This window comes from Barbus barbus (genome assembly GCF_936440315.1).
Source record: "Barbus barbus genome assembly, chromosome: 38".
In the NCBI taxonomy this organism is placed as follows: Eukaryota; Metazoa; Chordata; class Actinopteri; order Cypriniformes; family Cyprinidae; genus Barbus; species Barbus barbus.
This window is the reverse complement of record NC_136716.1, coordinates 4,596,655-4,612,262: the sequence shown is the minus strand read 5'-3', so window position 1 is coordinate 4,612,262 and position 15,608 is coordinate 4,596,655. Positions and strand designations below refer to the sequence as shown.

Genomic DNA, 15,608 nt, shown 5'->3' with positions numbered 1-15,608 from the left:
CTCAAACACTGAGGTGCATAAACTCATATCAATGAGACATATAATCAGTCCGTTCCAAAAAGAGATACAAAATCAGAAGACTGCATCCAGTATATCACAATATTATATAATTGTTTGTAGGCCAGACACACCACAATTGTAACAAAGTGTGTGTGTGTGTGGGGGGGGGTACAGAAATAGGAATGCTGTTATAACCTGTGTGAGCGAAGTCAGTAACATTTAGTTCTATTGTGATAAAATCAATAGCATTAATGTTAGCATATTATTAACATATAATGTTATTAGCATTTTCAGGAAAAAGAAAATCCTTATTTATTGTCGCATAATCCCAACTGATTTACTATTTAACTTTAACTGCGACCCTTCTCCAGAAATCCCCCCTCTTTCCACTCTTTGCCCTACATTCTTTTATTCCTACCATAAGGCCTCAAACATCTGATGGAAAAATCTGACTTTCTGACCCATGTTGCTCCAAGTAGAACAGTGGAGTGTGGGAATGACTGCCAACTCCAGCACTTCACAAGCATGTCTGGGATAAAGCCCAGGCATAGCTAACTGCTGTAGACACAGGATAACAGAGTGCAATATGGATGTCTGCTTTTTAAGCAGCCTTGGTTTCAGATGTGTTTTTTTTTCCCCTTACACTTTCTTTATAAGCTTTTTAAACAATCTTCAATAAAGACACACAAACCAAACCAACCATATCTGAAACGAAAAAGCATGTGAAAATTAGGTGGGGGGGGGGGCAAAACCACAAGGCTTTTGTTGTTGTTTTGTTTAAATGAGGAAATATTTTTTATATATAGTATTTAAAAGAAAATACTATGTCAGTCTTTAAGTGTTGGGAGTCTTGATTAAATCACTGGGAGTGTGTGGTCACTACTGAGCTTTGGAACAATTCTTGTTTCATTGGTAACAGTGGCTTATTTGATTGGTGGATCTCTTTTCAGGATTATGGACAAGGATGTTACTCACAGAGAATTCTGCAATTTCTATTTTATTTATTTATTTGACAGAAAAGCATTCAAAGTCATGGTTTATATGTTATAGTTTAAAGGGATCTCCGGATGTGACATATACCCTATAATGATAAAGATCCACCCAGTGGTTTTTATTTAATCTCGTTAAATCATTTCCCCTTTCTCATTTCGACACTGACTAAGGCCGCTCCCACGATTATTGATTGACAGTAGCGTTTCAGCACAGACTGGACTGGTGTCTTACCTTAGACCCGCCGTGAGTGAGCTGTCATCAGTCCGCCATTGTTTCACGTCGGAGCAGATGTAGACAAGAATGTCTCCTAAACGATTGAGGTGTTCTGTTGTTGGATGTAATAATGAATATAGCAGTTGTCATTTACTCCCGACATCTGAGCCGCTGAAGACGCAGTGGATTACATTTGTTTTTGAAGGGAATTCGCCCCCGATCTGCCTAAATGCATCTATCTTCATGAGAATAATTCGTGATCCAGCTTCACCTCCATAAGAAGTGAGTGTAAGGTTTTTTTAATGAATCTTTACAAATCGCCTTTCCTAATAATGTCCTAATTAGCAAGTTTCACGATGAATGCGGCTAAAGTTTACAGTCTCTCAGAGAGCGGGCTCGGAAGAGAGGTAGGGGCGAGCATAGCTCATTTGCATTTAAAGCGGCATGCAAGAATACAGCTTGCGTTAGACAGAGCTGTTTTTGACAGGGTAAAAACAGTGTTGTTTTATACTACCATTGAGAAATTTTAACCAAACTATGTTACAGACTTTTCATTAAGAAAAGAATCATTTCAGCTTGTGGAAGTACTCATATCAGCTTGTGGAAAATGGGCATCCGATGACCCCTTTAAATCAGTGGCCTCAAACTCAATTCCTGGAGGGCTATAACCCTGCAAACAGCTCTAACTCAACTGCTTGGAAGTTTACAGCAATCCTGAAGGCCTTGATGAGCTTCTTCAAGAGTGTTTAATTATGATTGGAGCTAAACTCTGGGAACTGAGTTTGAGACCACTGGTTTGAATTCATTTTCTCCATAGATAAGAGCACCAGAAGGTGTCTATGAAGTTGCAGCTCAAAATACCACACATATAATTTATTATATAATTTTGAAAAATGCCTGTTTTGAGTGGAAGCAGAAACACGCTGTTTTCGTACATGTCTCTTTAAATGCAAATGAGCTGCTGTTCCCGGCCACCTTTTCCAGAATAGGGCTGTGCCTTTACAGCTTGTACCTCAGATACTCTGCTAAAAAATATCTGTTTGGTTTTGATTCAAGATGGCGCCGCACATGGCAGCTACTGTGCATTGCTCTTCAGTGTTTGTACTGTTTTTGTTTGTTTTTCCTGTTTTTTGTTACTCAAATACAATCAGTTTTACCAGGGATGACCTGCTGAACATTCGGCAGAACACACCACAAAATCTTTTACCGGATTTTGACTACTCGGACATTTTGCTGGACATTGTAATTTGCGGAGCTGTAGCTCTGGTCAAACGCTTCAGGAAGACGCACAGACGGGGGAAGCGAGCTGGCGCGCTCGTGAAGCTTCGTCAGCACGGATTTTGACCAGGGACTTGTGAGGATCCGATTTGTGGACTTCAGCTCCGCTTTTAACACCATTGTCACGGACACCCTTCAGAATAAACTGTCTCAGCTCACCGTCCCCACCTCTGTCTGTCAGTGGATCACCAGCTTCCTGACAGACAGACAGCAGTTAGTAAAGCTTGGTAAATCCACATCCAGCACTGGAGCTCCTCAGGGCTGCGCTCTCCCCACTGCTCTTCTCCCTCTACACCAGCGACTGCACATCTAAAGACCCCTCTGTCAAGCTCCTGAAGTTTGCAGACGACACCACACTGATCGGCCTCATTCAGGATGGTGACGAGTCTGCTTATAGACAGGAGGTTAAGGAGCTGGCTGTATGGTGCAGTCTTAACAACCTGGAGCTGAACACGTTCAAAACTGTGGAGATGATCGTGGACTTCAGGAGAAACCCCCCTGCACTCCCCCCACTCACCATCATGAACAGCAGTGGAGTCATTCAGATTCCTGGGCACCACCATCTCTCAGGACCTGAAGTGGGACAATCACATTGACTCTATTGTGAAAAAGGCCCAGCAGAGGTTGTACTTCCTTCGCCAGCTGAGGAAGTTCAACCTGCTACAGGAGCTTCTGAAACAATTCTACTCTGCCATCATTGAATCCGCCCTCTGCGCTTCAATAACTGTCTGGTTCAGCTACCAAATCTGACCTCAGAAGACTAAGGAGGGTAGTCCGGACTGCTGAGCGAATCATTGGTACAACCCTCCCCACTCTCCAAGAACTGTACTTATCCAGAGTGAGCAAACGGGCTGGTAAAATCACTCTGGATCCCTCACATCCAGCACACTCCCTCTTTGAACTGTTACCATCTGTTCAACGCTACAGAGCTCTGAGCACCAGAACGACCAGACACAGAAACAGTTTCTTTCCTCAGGCAATCCAACTCATGAACACTTGACAATAAAACACGGAACAGACAACTCTATTATTTATTCACCACACTTGCTTACTTTTTTATTTATCTAATTTTTTCATTTCAAATTTGCACATATAAGACCTGTACACACATAATTGTCTATATTATATATTGTGTTTTTGCTGTTTTGTACATTGCCTATTTGGATATTTGTATTATTCTTTTTTATCTGTGCCCTGTCCTGTTGCTGTCTCTCTGTTACACTGTGGAGCTTCTGTCACTAAAACAAATTCCTCGTATGTGCAAACATACTTGGCCAATAAAGCTCATTCTGATTCTGATTATCATGTCTATTACACTGAAATCATGCATTTTAAACCATATTAGTTTAAACTTCTGATATACGGTTTTCTGAACGCACACATCTGAAGCACGCACACAGAAAGCATTGCAACAGATCCAAACAGATTTCAATACAGATGCATCTCAGTCTGGACACTCTGGCTGCTCATATCGGATTTTGAATTGTCTCTTGCATCACTCCTAAAACAACACATAATGATAACGTCAAAACCGGTGGCGAAAATGTAAGAAGTATTCATACAGTATTCAAACAAAGCCAAAGCTGGCTGTGAGTACAACGCAGAACATCTGACGCCGAGTTTTTTTGTTGTGCGACAGAGGAGTTCTGCCCCGCGACTCAAGAGGGCACTTATTTAGAGAATGAGATGATGCACCTTCATTTTTCCTGCATGTGTTTTGAAAGCCTCATCAAAAATGTGGGTACGCCACTACGCCTACATAGTAACCAAAGCAACCCATGCAGATAAGTTGTTTATGTCTGGACACACAAATCAGATTTGATCACTTGGAATTAATAGTGCAGACAGTCTGTCTGAAAAGATCTGATTTGAGAAAAAATCTGATTTGCCTGCTGTCTGAACATAGCCTTTGTGTCTAGTTTTTCAACTTCCCACAATGCTGTCAGTCATCTCTGAAAGCTTGCACTTTATATTGTGCTTAAAGACTTTAATGTGAACTTTAGTAAAATGCTTAGTACAATTACACATTGATTTTTCCTGCAGCATATAATAGCCTTTGACCAAACTGCAAAGTCTTTATCTCTAGTACCTCAGAAATGCCTCCACCGACCTAAAAGTACCAGACAGGAGGCATTCAGAGACCCAATAAATTAACTTTAAGAACTTTCCAAATATTGAATGCATTGCCTTTCTGAATGCGTTCAAGGTGAGACAGACATTGTGAGTGATACTGGATTGTCTTTGAAAAAAACAACTTATATGGAATATCTTCATCCTGAAAGAAGAAAATGCTCGATCACAAAGATATATTTTCTAAACAATCTTTCAATGTTTTAGGGCCTTGATCATTATAGTAATGATCATGCTGTGGAAAGAGAAAACTTTTCAATGAAAAGTCAATTCCCATCTTGAAAAAAAAAAAAGGCACAGAAGAGTGGAACTCTTATTTTCATTTCACCTTGTGTCTTCATCCTTTTTTTCCCCAGGAGGACATTATCATCAATCATCCATTTGGTTTAATTTTTAAAAAATGAAAAGCTATTTGCTGTAATTTCCTACTTCAAATGGGTTTCAGGAGAGTCATCAATTAAAGAGCCATATATCTTCAAACTGGAACATAATGCTGAGCAGTTCTCTGCGATGACCCTCTCCACACTGAACTGCAAAACATACGATAGGCTACCACAAATTTGCTTTATCATCAGGCTTGCAAAGTATGAAAAGATATTCAATGTGCCAGGAAATTCGGCAGTGCAGCCCGTCCCACACATCCACTCACTTGAAACAGAAGGTCTTGATGTGGAGATAATATCTAATACTGTTGTTGCATTACTGCATTAGCTGCACACCTATTTCCATACACAATTTAAGACATCTGAGTCCAATAATATCAGCAAAAAAGCACAAGGGAACATAATATTTGGAGGGCCAAGTAGAGTTAATTTTGTCAGCTGTTTTTGTTTTTTTGTGCCTTGTCTTGTCTTATAGTCTTAGTCCTGTGTTAAATATCCTTTTTAGTTTTCACCATATAGATTCAGTCAACCTATCCTGTTTTTTTATTTAAGTCAAGTTTTAAATAACTAAAACTCTGGGAAACTTCAGTCAACGGAAACTTCATATACATCATGTTTTAGTCACGTTCAATAATGGTTAAACAGATAATTATAATTATTTTGATCAAAATTGTAATCATGATAACTGATCATGATTGCTGTAATTTGAGTTTCATCAGAAATACTGGACTGCATTTTCTTCTATAAGCACAAAAACAGACAATGTCATACATATGGTTTATTTTACCTTATCTAGTTGCCTTAAATTATCATATAAATTAACAAACTCTGTAAATTATGCAAACTGTTACGACTCAAAAGCTTTTTTTAAATTACAACAACAAAAACTACTTTGTATTGTACAGAACCTGTTTAAGTGTTTGGATTTATTACAATTAGTAACAGAGACTCAATGATCGTCAATGAATATTTTTCATTATAGTTTTCATAAATTAAATTAACACTAGGTCCACAGCGTCAAAACGTTTTAAAACACTTGTCCTGAAATGAGGCATTTAGTCTACTATTATAGCCTAATGTGCTGAGTCAACTGTATTCAACTGAATACTGAATATTTATTTCGAGTCTAAGAACTCATTTATTGAAACCGACTCGTTCTGAACTGCCATGGCTTTGTGAGGTCAGAAGCAAAAACCATTTAAATCAAATTGCCAGAGAGAAGTTGGAAATGTTCATGTTTTTGGCACAAAAATGCTTTTTTTATAATGCAACAATGTATGCTTTGTGAACAACTCCTCACTAAGTCTGTGCTGTCGGCTCTTCATAAGAGTGGTCTGGTGACGCATGATGACTATCGTAGCAGCTGGCCTGTGCTGACTGCAAAATTAATAAAAAAATATTACAATCTTGAAATGCTCCTGTGGTAGGAAAGTTGCTTAATATAGAAGTTACATATGGGTCAGGGCACAATTAAATGATATTTTTTATTGCATTATTTTTTAATACTTTTACTAATCAGCACAGACTTCTAAAATGAGCAAAGGATGCTAGCATGTTACATCATGAAGCTTGCCTAGGGGAACTTACACAGTTGTTTTGGCAGACAGATTCATACATATGGTCAGAGATGTTTTCTATTCTGAGCCTACGGCGACCAGCGAAGAGAGCAGAGAACCAGCTGAGACGGAGCATAAACAAAGCGAGAGAGAGAGAGAGAGAGAGAGAGAGAAAGAGAGAGAGAGAGAGAGAGAGAGAGAGAGAGAGAGAGAGAGAGAGAGAGAGAGAGAGAGAGAGAGAGAGAGAGAGAGAGAGAGAGAGAGAGAGAGAGAGAGAGAAGTTGAACTGAATTTGAATAGCTATTTATTACAAATAGACAAAACAAATTCACAAAATATAAATCACATTATATATAATCACAGAATGTGTGTAAAAAAACAGTTAATCTTCAAAAACAGAGCACAATGCTTCTTTGCTACACCATTTCAGCTCAAAAGAAAGGAGTATAGTAGATAGTAGTATGAGAAAGAGAGAAATGAGGGACTGAGAGAATGTAGAGAACAGAGTGCAAGATCAAAGCAGAGAACACAGCACTGTTTTCATCATGTTTAGTCAGGCCAGCAACCACAGCAGGTGACCAGCAGGAACCCAAGCAATGATTGCAGCTCATTAGTCACTCTACCCACAGTTTTAGGCCATGATCATGTCATCAGCTCTGCCTTTAAAACACGACAGTGATATTCATGAAGCAATTGATCTAATAATTATTTGTTCCCAAAATATATTTAAAAATACGTTAAAAGCCACACTCTGAACTTCTATTACAAGTTGATTTTCAGTTCACATCATTCAGCCTTCATCTAGTTTTAGTCATGTTTAAAATATATACTAGGTCTTTTTGCCTCCAAAACTGCCTTCATTCTTCATGGCATAGATTCAACAAGGGGCTGGAAACATTCCTCAGAGATTTTGGTCCATATTGACATGATAGCATCACACAGTTGCTGCAGATTTGTCGGCTGCACATCCATGATGCCAATCTCCTGTTCCAGCTTATTCCAAACACACTCTATTGGATTGATATCTGATGACTGTGGAGGCCATTCGAGTATAATGAACTCATTGTCATGTTCAAGAAACCAGTCTGAGATTATTTGAGCTTTGTGACATGGCGCATTAGCCATCAGAAGTAGCCATCAGAAGATGGGTTCACTGTGGTCATATAAGGGAGGGACATGGTCAGCATCATCACTCAGGTAGGTTAAACAATGCTCAGTTGGTACCGAAGTGTGCCAAGAAAATATCCCCCACACCATTACACCACCACCTCCATCAGCCTGAGCCATTGATACAAAGCAGGATGGATCCATGCTTTCATGTTGTTTAAGCCAAATGCCATTCACTGGATACTTTCTCTTTTTTGGTCCATTCTCTGTAAACCTTAGAGATACTTGTACATTAAAATCCCAGTAGACCAGCAGTTTCTGAAATACTCAGACCAGCACATCTGGCATCAACCACAACCATGCCACATTCAAAATCTTAAATTGCCTTTCTTCCTCATTCAAATTATCTTGACCATGCCAACATGCCTAAATGCATTGGGCTGTTTCCATGTGATTGGATAATTAGATTTTGGCATTAACATGGAGTTGAACAGATGTACTTTGTAAAGTGGCCGGTGAGATATACGCTCAACGGCCACTTAATTAGGTACACCTGTTCAATTGCTCGGTAACACAAATTGCTAATCAGCCAATCAAATGGCAGCAACTCAGTGCATTTAGGCATCTAGATGTGGTGAAGACGACTTGCTGAAGTTCAAACCGAGCATCAGAATGGGGAAGAAAGGGGATTTAAGTGACTTTGAACGTGGAATGGTTGTTGGTGCCAGGCGGACTGGTCTGAGTATTTCAAAAACTGCTGATCTACAGGGATTTTCACGCACAACCATCTCTAGGGTTTACAGAGAAAGGTCCGAAAAAGAGAAAAATATCCAGTGAGCGGCAGTTGTGTGGACGAAAATGCCTTGTTGATGTCAGAGGTCAGAGGAGAATGGGCAGACTGGTTAGAGATGATAAAATGGCAACAGTAACTCAAATAACCACTCGTTACAACCAAGGTATGCAGAAAACATCTCTGAACACACAACACGTCGAACACTGAAGCAGATGGACTACAGCAGCAGAAGACCACACTGGGTGCTGCTCCTGTCAGCTAAGAACAGGAAACGGAGGCTACAATTGGCACAGACTCCCCAAAATTGGACAAAAGAAGATTGGAAAAACGTTGCCTGGTCTGATGAGTCTTGATTTCTGCTGCGACATTCAGATGGTAGCGTCAGAATTGGGGTAATGAACATGAAAGCATGGATCCATCCTGCCTTGTCTCAACGGTTCAGGCTGGTGGTGGTGGTGTAATGGTGTGGGGGATATTTTCTTGGCACACTTTGGGCCCCTTAGTACCAACTGAGCATAGTTTAAATGCCACAGCCTACCTGAGTATTGTTGCTGACCATGTCCATCCCTTTATGACTACAGTGTACCCATCTTCTGATGGCTACTTCCAGCAATATAATGCACCATGTCACAAAGCTTAAATCATCTCAGACTGGTTTCTTGAACATGACAATGAGTTCACTTTACTCAAATTGCCTCCACAGTCACCAGATCTCAATCCAATAGAGCACCTTTGAGATGTGGTGGAACGGGAGATTCGCATCATGGATGTGAGGCTGACAAATCTGCAGCAACTGGGTGATGCTATCATGTCAATATGGACCAAAATCACTGAGGAATGTTTCCAACACCATGTTGAATCTCTGCCACGAAGAATTAAGGCAGTTCTGAAGGCAAAAGTGGGTCCAACCTGGTACTAGCAAGGTCTACCTAATAAAGTGGCCAGTGAGTGAAATACAGCTGTTCAATGTTTCATATAGAATAAATCACTGACGAAAAATACAAAAAGAGGGATTTCCTTGCAAGAAGTGTGATAGCTTATTGTAATGTGCTGGGAAATACTGAAAAAAAGGTTTGACTTGATGTGTATTATATTAGGACACCAACAGCCGCATTGTAAACACAAGCCTGTGAATTTATGAATGGCCTTCGCATTCAAAAACAAAGCAGTTTTAATTTGTTGATGCAATCTTAATTAACAAGGATGTCCCAAGCCTAGTCTGATAATTTCATTAATTTCCCAACATTATGAAAATGAACAATAAAGTAAAAGAGGTTAATTTTCTCCATTTGGTCTCTAAAAGGGTAGCACTTCTATTCCTAAAAGAAACTGTAAACACAAAATTGTACTAATTAAATTCATTTGAGGGAGGTCAGTTATACTCGCACATATGGATTTGATAATAAACTGAGTGGATTTGGTCTGCATCTTTATTCATGATGGAGGGTATCTCCACATGCAAATGAGAGATTTAGTTCAAAAACAATGTTTCTGAACAGAGGAACAAAAAGTCAAAGCTGTCCTTTACTTAACACTTCAGGGCTTATTACTTATATCATCTACACTTGAAATAGCCTGTCAACAGCAATTTGGTGTTCTTTGTCTCCTTCACGAAAATAAATGTCATTCCGTGTGGGAATATCCTTTGAGCAAATGTCTCCAAACTCTTTCTGACTCAATAAGCCCAATGTGTGCTTTGTCAACATGACAAATTGAGCTCATTTAGGTAACGACAAACAAAAAAAAGCATTTTTTCCCCTAGTAAATATCAACATTTTTGCAGAACAAATGCCTTAAAGGTGAATAGGCAGTTAGGCTATTATATTTCATAAGGCAAACCATCATGACAACATATCAGATGGTGTTTTTTATTATACTTAGGGTAATGGATATAACTGTCCATGGCCTATTTGAAAAGGAATGAATCTGAACTGCATGTGCAAACATTTCCATTTACTTTGAATAAAATAAACACTAATAAAAAATGTAAATGTTAAAAAAAGCTAAAAAAATATATAAACATTTAAAAAAAAAAAAAAGCCAAAAACAATCAATAAAGCTTTAACTAAAATTAAAATGAAGACAAAATATAAAAATAAATAATTTAAAATATTTATTAAATCTATAATAGTATATCAGTGATACTAAAATAACACTGGTTTCCAATATCAGTTTCTGGAAATTAAAATGTCACACAATATCTCCACAGAGATATTGATTTTTAGTCACAATATATAAAATGTTCAATACAAACAAACCATGAGCTCCAAGAATCTTTACAAATTACATGTGCTTCTGTATAAGTCCCTTATCCATGTTATTTCAACTTCATATTTTCTTTTTGTAATTTTTAATTGCAAAATATTCAATAATCCTGAAGAGCGATCCATCAAAGTTATTAATGAAATCATTGGAAACAGTACACCAGTGACCATCCACACAGATGTAGCGCAATCCTATTTTCATGGAAATAGCAAGATTCAATAACATGTTGAAGAAAAATCTAAATCAAAAACTTTTCCCGGTGAGACCTTTAAAATAAATACTATTTTTGATTAAAACCTTTGCCTAGTGATATTAAATGAATGACAATCCAGTAAATTATGTTTAATAGAGAATGGAGTCTACACTTGTTGTAAAGAATCACAAAGTAAGTTAACTGGCTCTTCTGAGAAAATACACAATGTTTTATACAACACAGTTCAGTGGCTTACCTCCTCCAGCACATCAGCTAGCTTGCTGACTATTTCTTCCGGAAGGCCTTGGAATGTCGGAACGCTGTGAACAAGATAAAGAGCAAGTTTGAGGTTTTGTGAGCCAACAAAACAAGCTGTTTCCATCAGGTCACAAAGTATCATATCTGACCAGCAAAAAAACCCCAAAACAAAACAACAACCTGAGTTTCAAAAGAACAGGTTGAGAAGGAAGAGTCCGTCATTATTATGAAATTCATTTTGTAATATCAGAAACAAACTGGTAAATGAACAGAGTAAATGTATGCAAGAAACTGACAAGCACACTTTTGCAGTTTCAGAAATTATATCTCAGGTTGAGATATGGGTGGACTGTTCATGGTTTCCATAAAAAAGGGCTGCCAATTATTTTAAATAGCTAAAAAAAAAATTACTAACTACAACTAAAAATTAAAAAAAAAATAAAAAACTACACTAACACTCTCACATTTTTACTAGGAAACACTAAAAATGTACTTTCTACTTACAATGCATATTAAAATATGAATGCAAAATCCATTATTACATAATGCAGTAGACGTTATTGGGAGAGAACAAAAGTGTGAATGCATTTTTATGATGGACAGTAGACTAATCGATATTAAATGATAAAAATAAGAATGTTCTAATAAAGCAAAGCTATTCATAAACAGTTCATGGCTAAAAATCTATATTTTCTGACTAAGTGAGTGGAAGGACTCAAACAAGCAGAGTGAATCTACAGAAAGCAACAGCACTCTAATCATTATCTGCCCTCTGCCTACGTCTAACCAACAAACACTTGAAAAAAAACTGCCAAAATATAACGACAGTTGATTAGAAACATTTGAGAGTAATATGCCATTTCACCTTCCAAAATATTACAATCAAAACCCATCACCCGGGAGATTAACGACACACACAGCAAAGGACAGTAAGTTATCTGTGATTGTGTAACCATTCACTTCTGTGTTATTCATTCATGATGAAAATCAATTTATTTTATTGCATACTGGTGAGGGACAGACCTCTTCCATCAGGGGTTAGGAAGAATAAATAGAAGTGAACGAAGAAGCAGCCCACCTCTTCAGAAACTCCATGTAATCTGCATGCTTGATGAGTCCGGTCCTCATCATGATGGTCTGGAAACACTGGCGGTCGATGGCCCATAACTTCACATTTGTGAGGGCTGGGGAAAATAAATAAATAAATAAATAAATAAGCAATTAACACCCACATGCACATTCATCTAGCCAAAATTTTCTTTATTTTCTTTATCTGCTTATCTATAATATGTGCTAACAATATCACTGTTGTTATATAATGCCTTGTAGTCACAAGAGAACTTATGTTTTGTTTACATTAATCAGATTTCATACTGTTTAGCTTCTCAATTAACATTCAATACAAGACAATTAATACAAACATTACTAAACACTTTACTTAAATGTTCAATCTGAATTAAATTAATTATGAATTCTATAATCTATAAATACATCCATTTAATTTCCTTTGAGACCAAAGTAAAAGCATTAAAATAAAAATGTATGTTTAATCTTCAGCTCCATTTATTCCACATTAAAAGTAACAAAAACTAATAAAATGTCATTTAAATTAGTCCTATTAAAGAACAAAGATAATGGTGTATATTTGTGTGCATTTTATAGTCAGAATAATAACTATATATTCACAATTTACATTTATATTCAAACTTACAACTATATTTTCAGATTTACTATTTATTCAGATGTAACTATACATTCAGATTTACGTATATACGTCCATAGTTAACATTTAAATATTCAGTTTTGTATCTACATATTCATACTTATATTTATATTTTGCAATTTACATCAGAAATATGACTACAGTACAAATTTAAAATTTACATGTATATATTTAGACTTATATACATATATACAGATTTACTTATATATATTCAGATTTATACATATATATTCTGATGTGTATCTACATATTCAGACGTATAACCATATATTCTGATTTGTATCTATATATTCAGACTTATATATTCTGATGTGTATCTACATATTCAGACGTATAACCATATATTCTGATTTGTATCTATATATTCAGACTTATATATTCTGATGTGTATCTACATATTCAGACGTATAACCATATATTCTGATTTGTATCTATATATTCAGACTTATATATTCTGATGTGTATCTACATATTCAGACATATAACCATATATTCTGATTTGTATCTATATATTCAGACTTATATATTCTGATGTGTATCTACATATTCAGACGTATAACCATATATTCTGATTTGTATCTATATATTCAGACTTATATATTCTGATGTGGATCTACATATTCAGACTTATAACCATATATTCTGATTTGTATCTATATATTCAGACTTATATATTCTGATGTGTATCTACATATTCAGACGTATAACCATATATTCTGATTTGTATCTATATATTCAGACTTATATATTCTGATGTGTATCTACATATTCAGACGTATAACCATATATTCTGATTTGTATCTATATATTCAGACTTATATATTCTGATGTGTATCTACATATTCAGACTTATAACCATATATTCTGATTTGTATCTTTACAATCAAATTTATAACTATATATTCAGATTCTATATAATAATTTCCTGATTATATAATATATTTAAATCAGGGCTTTATAGTTAATTAATACCAAAACGTAAACTAAAATTTAAACCATTAAAAAACATTTTCGTATAAACAGTAACTGAAATAAAATATAATCAAAAGGAAAATAAAATAAACTTTGTATTTCAGCTAGTTGCCAAGGCAACATTTCTCATTTTAATTTAGTTTAGTTATATGTGTATGAGAGACATGATATTACTACTAACTACTAACTGAAAATATGAATATTAATAAAAACTAAATTGTCCTTATTATTTATTAAATTTGGGTGAATAAATCAATTCAGATCCAGTGCATAAATAGAAGGAAATTCACTTCAGTCTGAATACATGGAAAACCTCAGTCTATCTGCAGAATGAATGATTTGCAGGAAGTCTACCTAGACAAAACCCAAAACCTCTATAATTATATTTAGAGTCACTGTAACTCACTTAGTCTCAGCCTAATTGATTTTGCAGTCTGGGAATGCTGTCAGAGCTGGAGAGAAAAGGCGCATTTGTCCATGGTGACAGAGGCATAAAATGGTTGTCACTTGACGACATTACCAATATATTACTTGCCCTCTAAGATGTGCCTTCAGGAGGCAATTGCCAAATTATTTTTAGATGAAAAGGTCCATTGGGCCCTCAATATCTGACAGATCTATGAAGATATTAGCATAAACTTCATTCAAAACAACTATATTGTTTGCAGCTCACTCATGGGGCCACATTATAAGCATTATACACAAGACTTTACTCTACAGATTCCGGTGTTCAGATTTTTGAATGCTAAATTATGCATTGTTGATCATAAAATGCAATAATGAAGAAATATTAAGAATAGCATATTGTTATGCTATTCCAAAAGACTATATTTGTATCCTAACACTGTAAAGACCTGCAAGGTATCTGAAGAGCAATACTCTATACTAAACGGCTTTAGTGCTTGAAGGACCGTATGATAGCACATCTACGGATGCAAACCCATGCGACCACATGAAATAGCAGATAACACAATAAGCCCTCATTTAACAGGAATGCGTTTATGAGCATGCATCATTTGCACCCTCATGCAGCGAGCGCAAATGACACTTGTACAAGAAACACTTCACAAAGACCATTTTCAAAACAAAATTCACATTCTCTGGTCATTTGCAGAGCAACAGTTACGGCCACATTAATACACCTTCTCATATAGAAATGGTCACTGTGCTTCTTAATGAGAGAGTTGTGTTTTAAGCCCATTAGATACTGACCAATTACAATGGGTTTATTATATAGGACAGCAAGTCTTGATCAATCAAGGCTTCCGGAATGAGTATGCTTCAAATACGCAAAAACTATTCTACAAGCCTGAAAAAGTCTGGCTTTTGTCGCAACCTTTCAAACTCACATAATTCTTTACAGATATTAAATAACCTTAGGTCTGGGTGATTTATCAATTATTTATGATTAACTATATTTGATATGGATGTAGATATTTTGTTGATGATACAAAAGTCATTAATATTGAGATGATTTTGTACATTGCAATAAAAAATATAATTATTTCAAAAGAATCGTTTTTCGGCATCAAATTTGAAATCAAATTTGAAATGAGCTCATTTAGTGGATAAAAGTTTAAAATGTATCCGTTTAAACATTTGTTATTGTTATTATAAAATATTGGCCCATGTGATTTGAAAGTCTTTTAGTTTAATTTTATTCAAATTTAAAAAAAACGTTCCAACATTTCCAGAATTTATATATATATCTGTGGCGAGCGGTGACTTTTTTTAACCGGTTATG

The 15,608-nt window shown here is 36.2% G+C and overlaps 1 protein-coding gene across 3 annotated transcripts in view; it reads right to left on the bottom strand.

Moving 5' to 3' along the window:
• The window catches only part of LOC306857862 (cGMP-dependent protein kinase 1-like), a gene marked incomplete at both ends in the record, with an annotated part of 167,023 nt that overhangs the window by 40,724 nt on the left and 110,691 nt on the right, over nt 1–15,608 (bottom strand). For all 3 annotated transcript variants that reach the window (XM_079398101.1, XM_079398099.1, XM_079398100.1), the window contains 2 exons: nt 11,168–11,231; nt 12,248–12,353. In XM_079398101.1, coding sequence (XP_079254227.1) covers nt 11,168–11,231; nt 12,248–12,353 — 170 coding nt within the window. The remainder of the gene's footprint in view (nt 1–11,167; nt 11,232–12,247; nt 12,354–15,608) is intronic.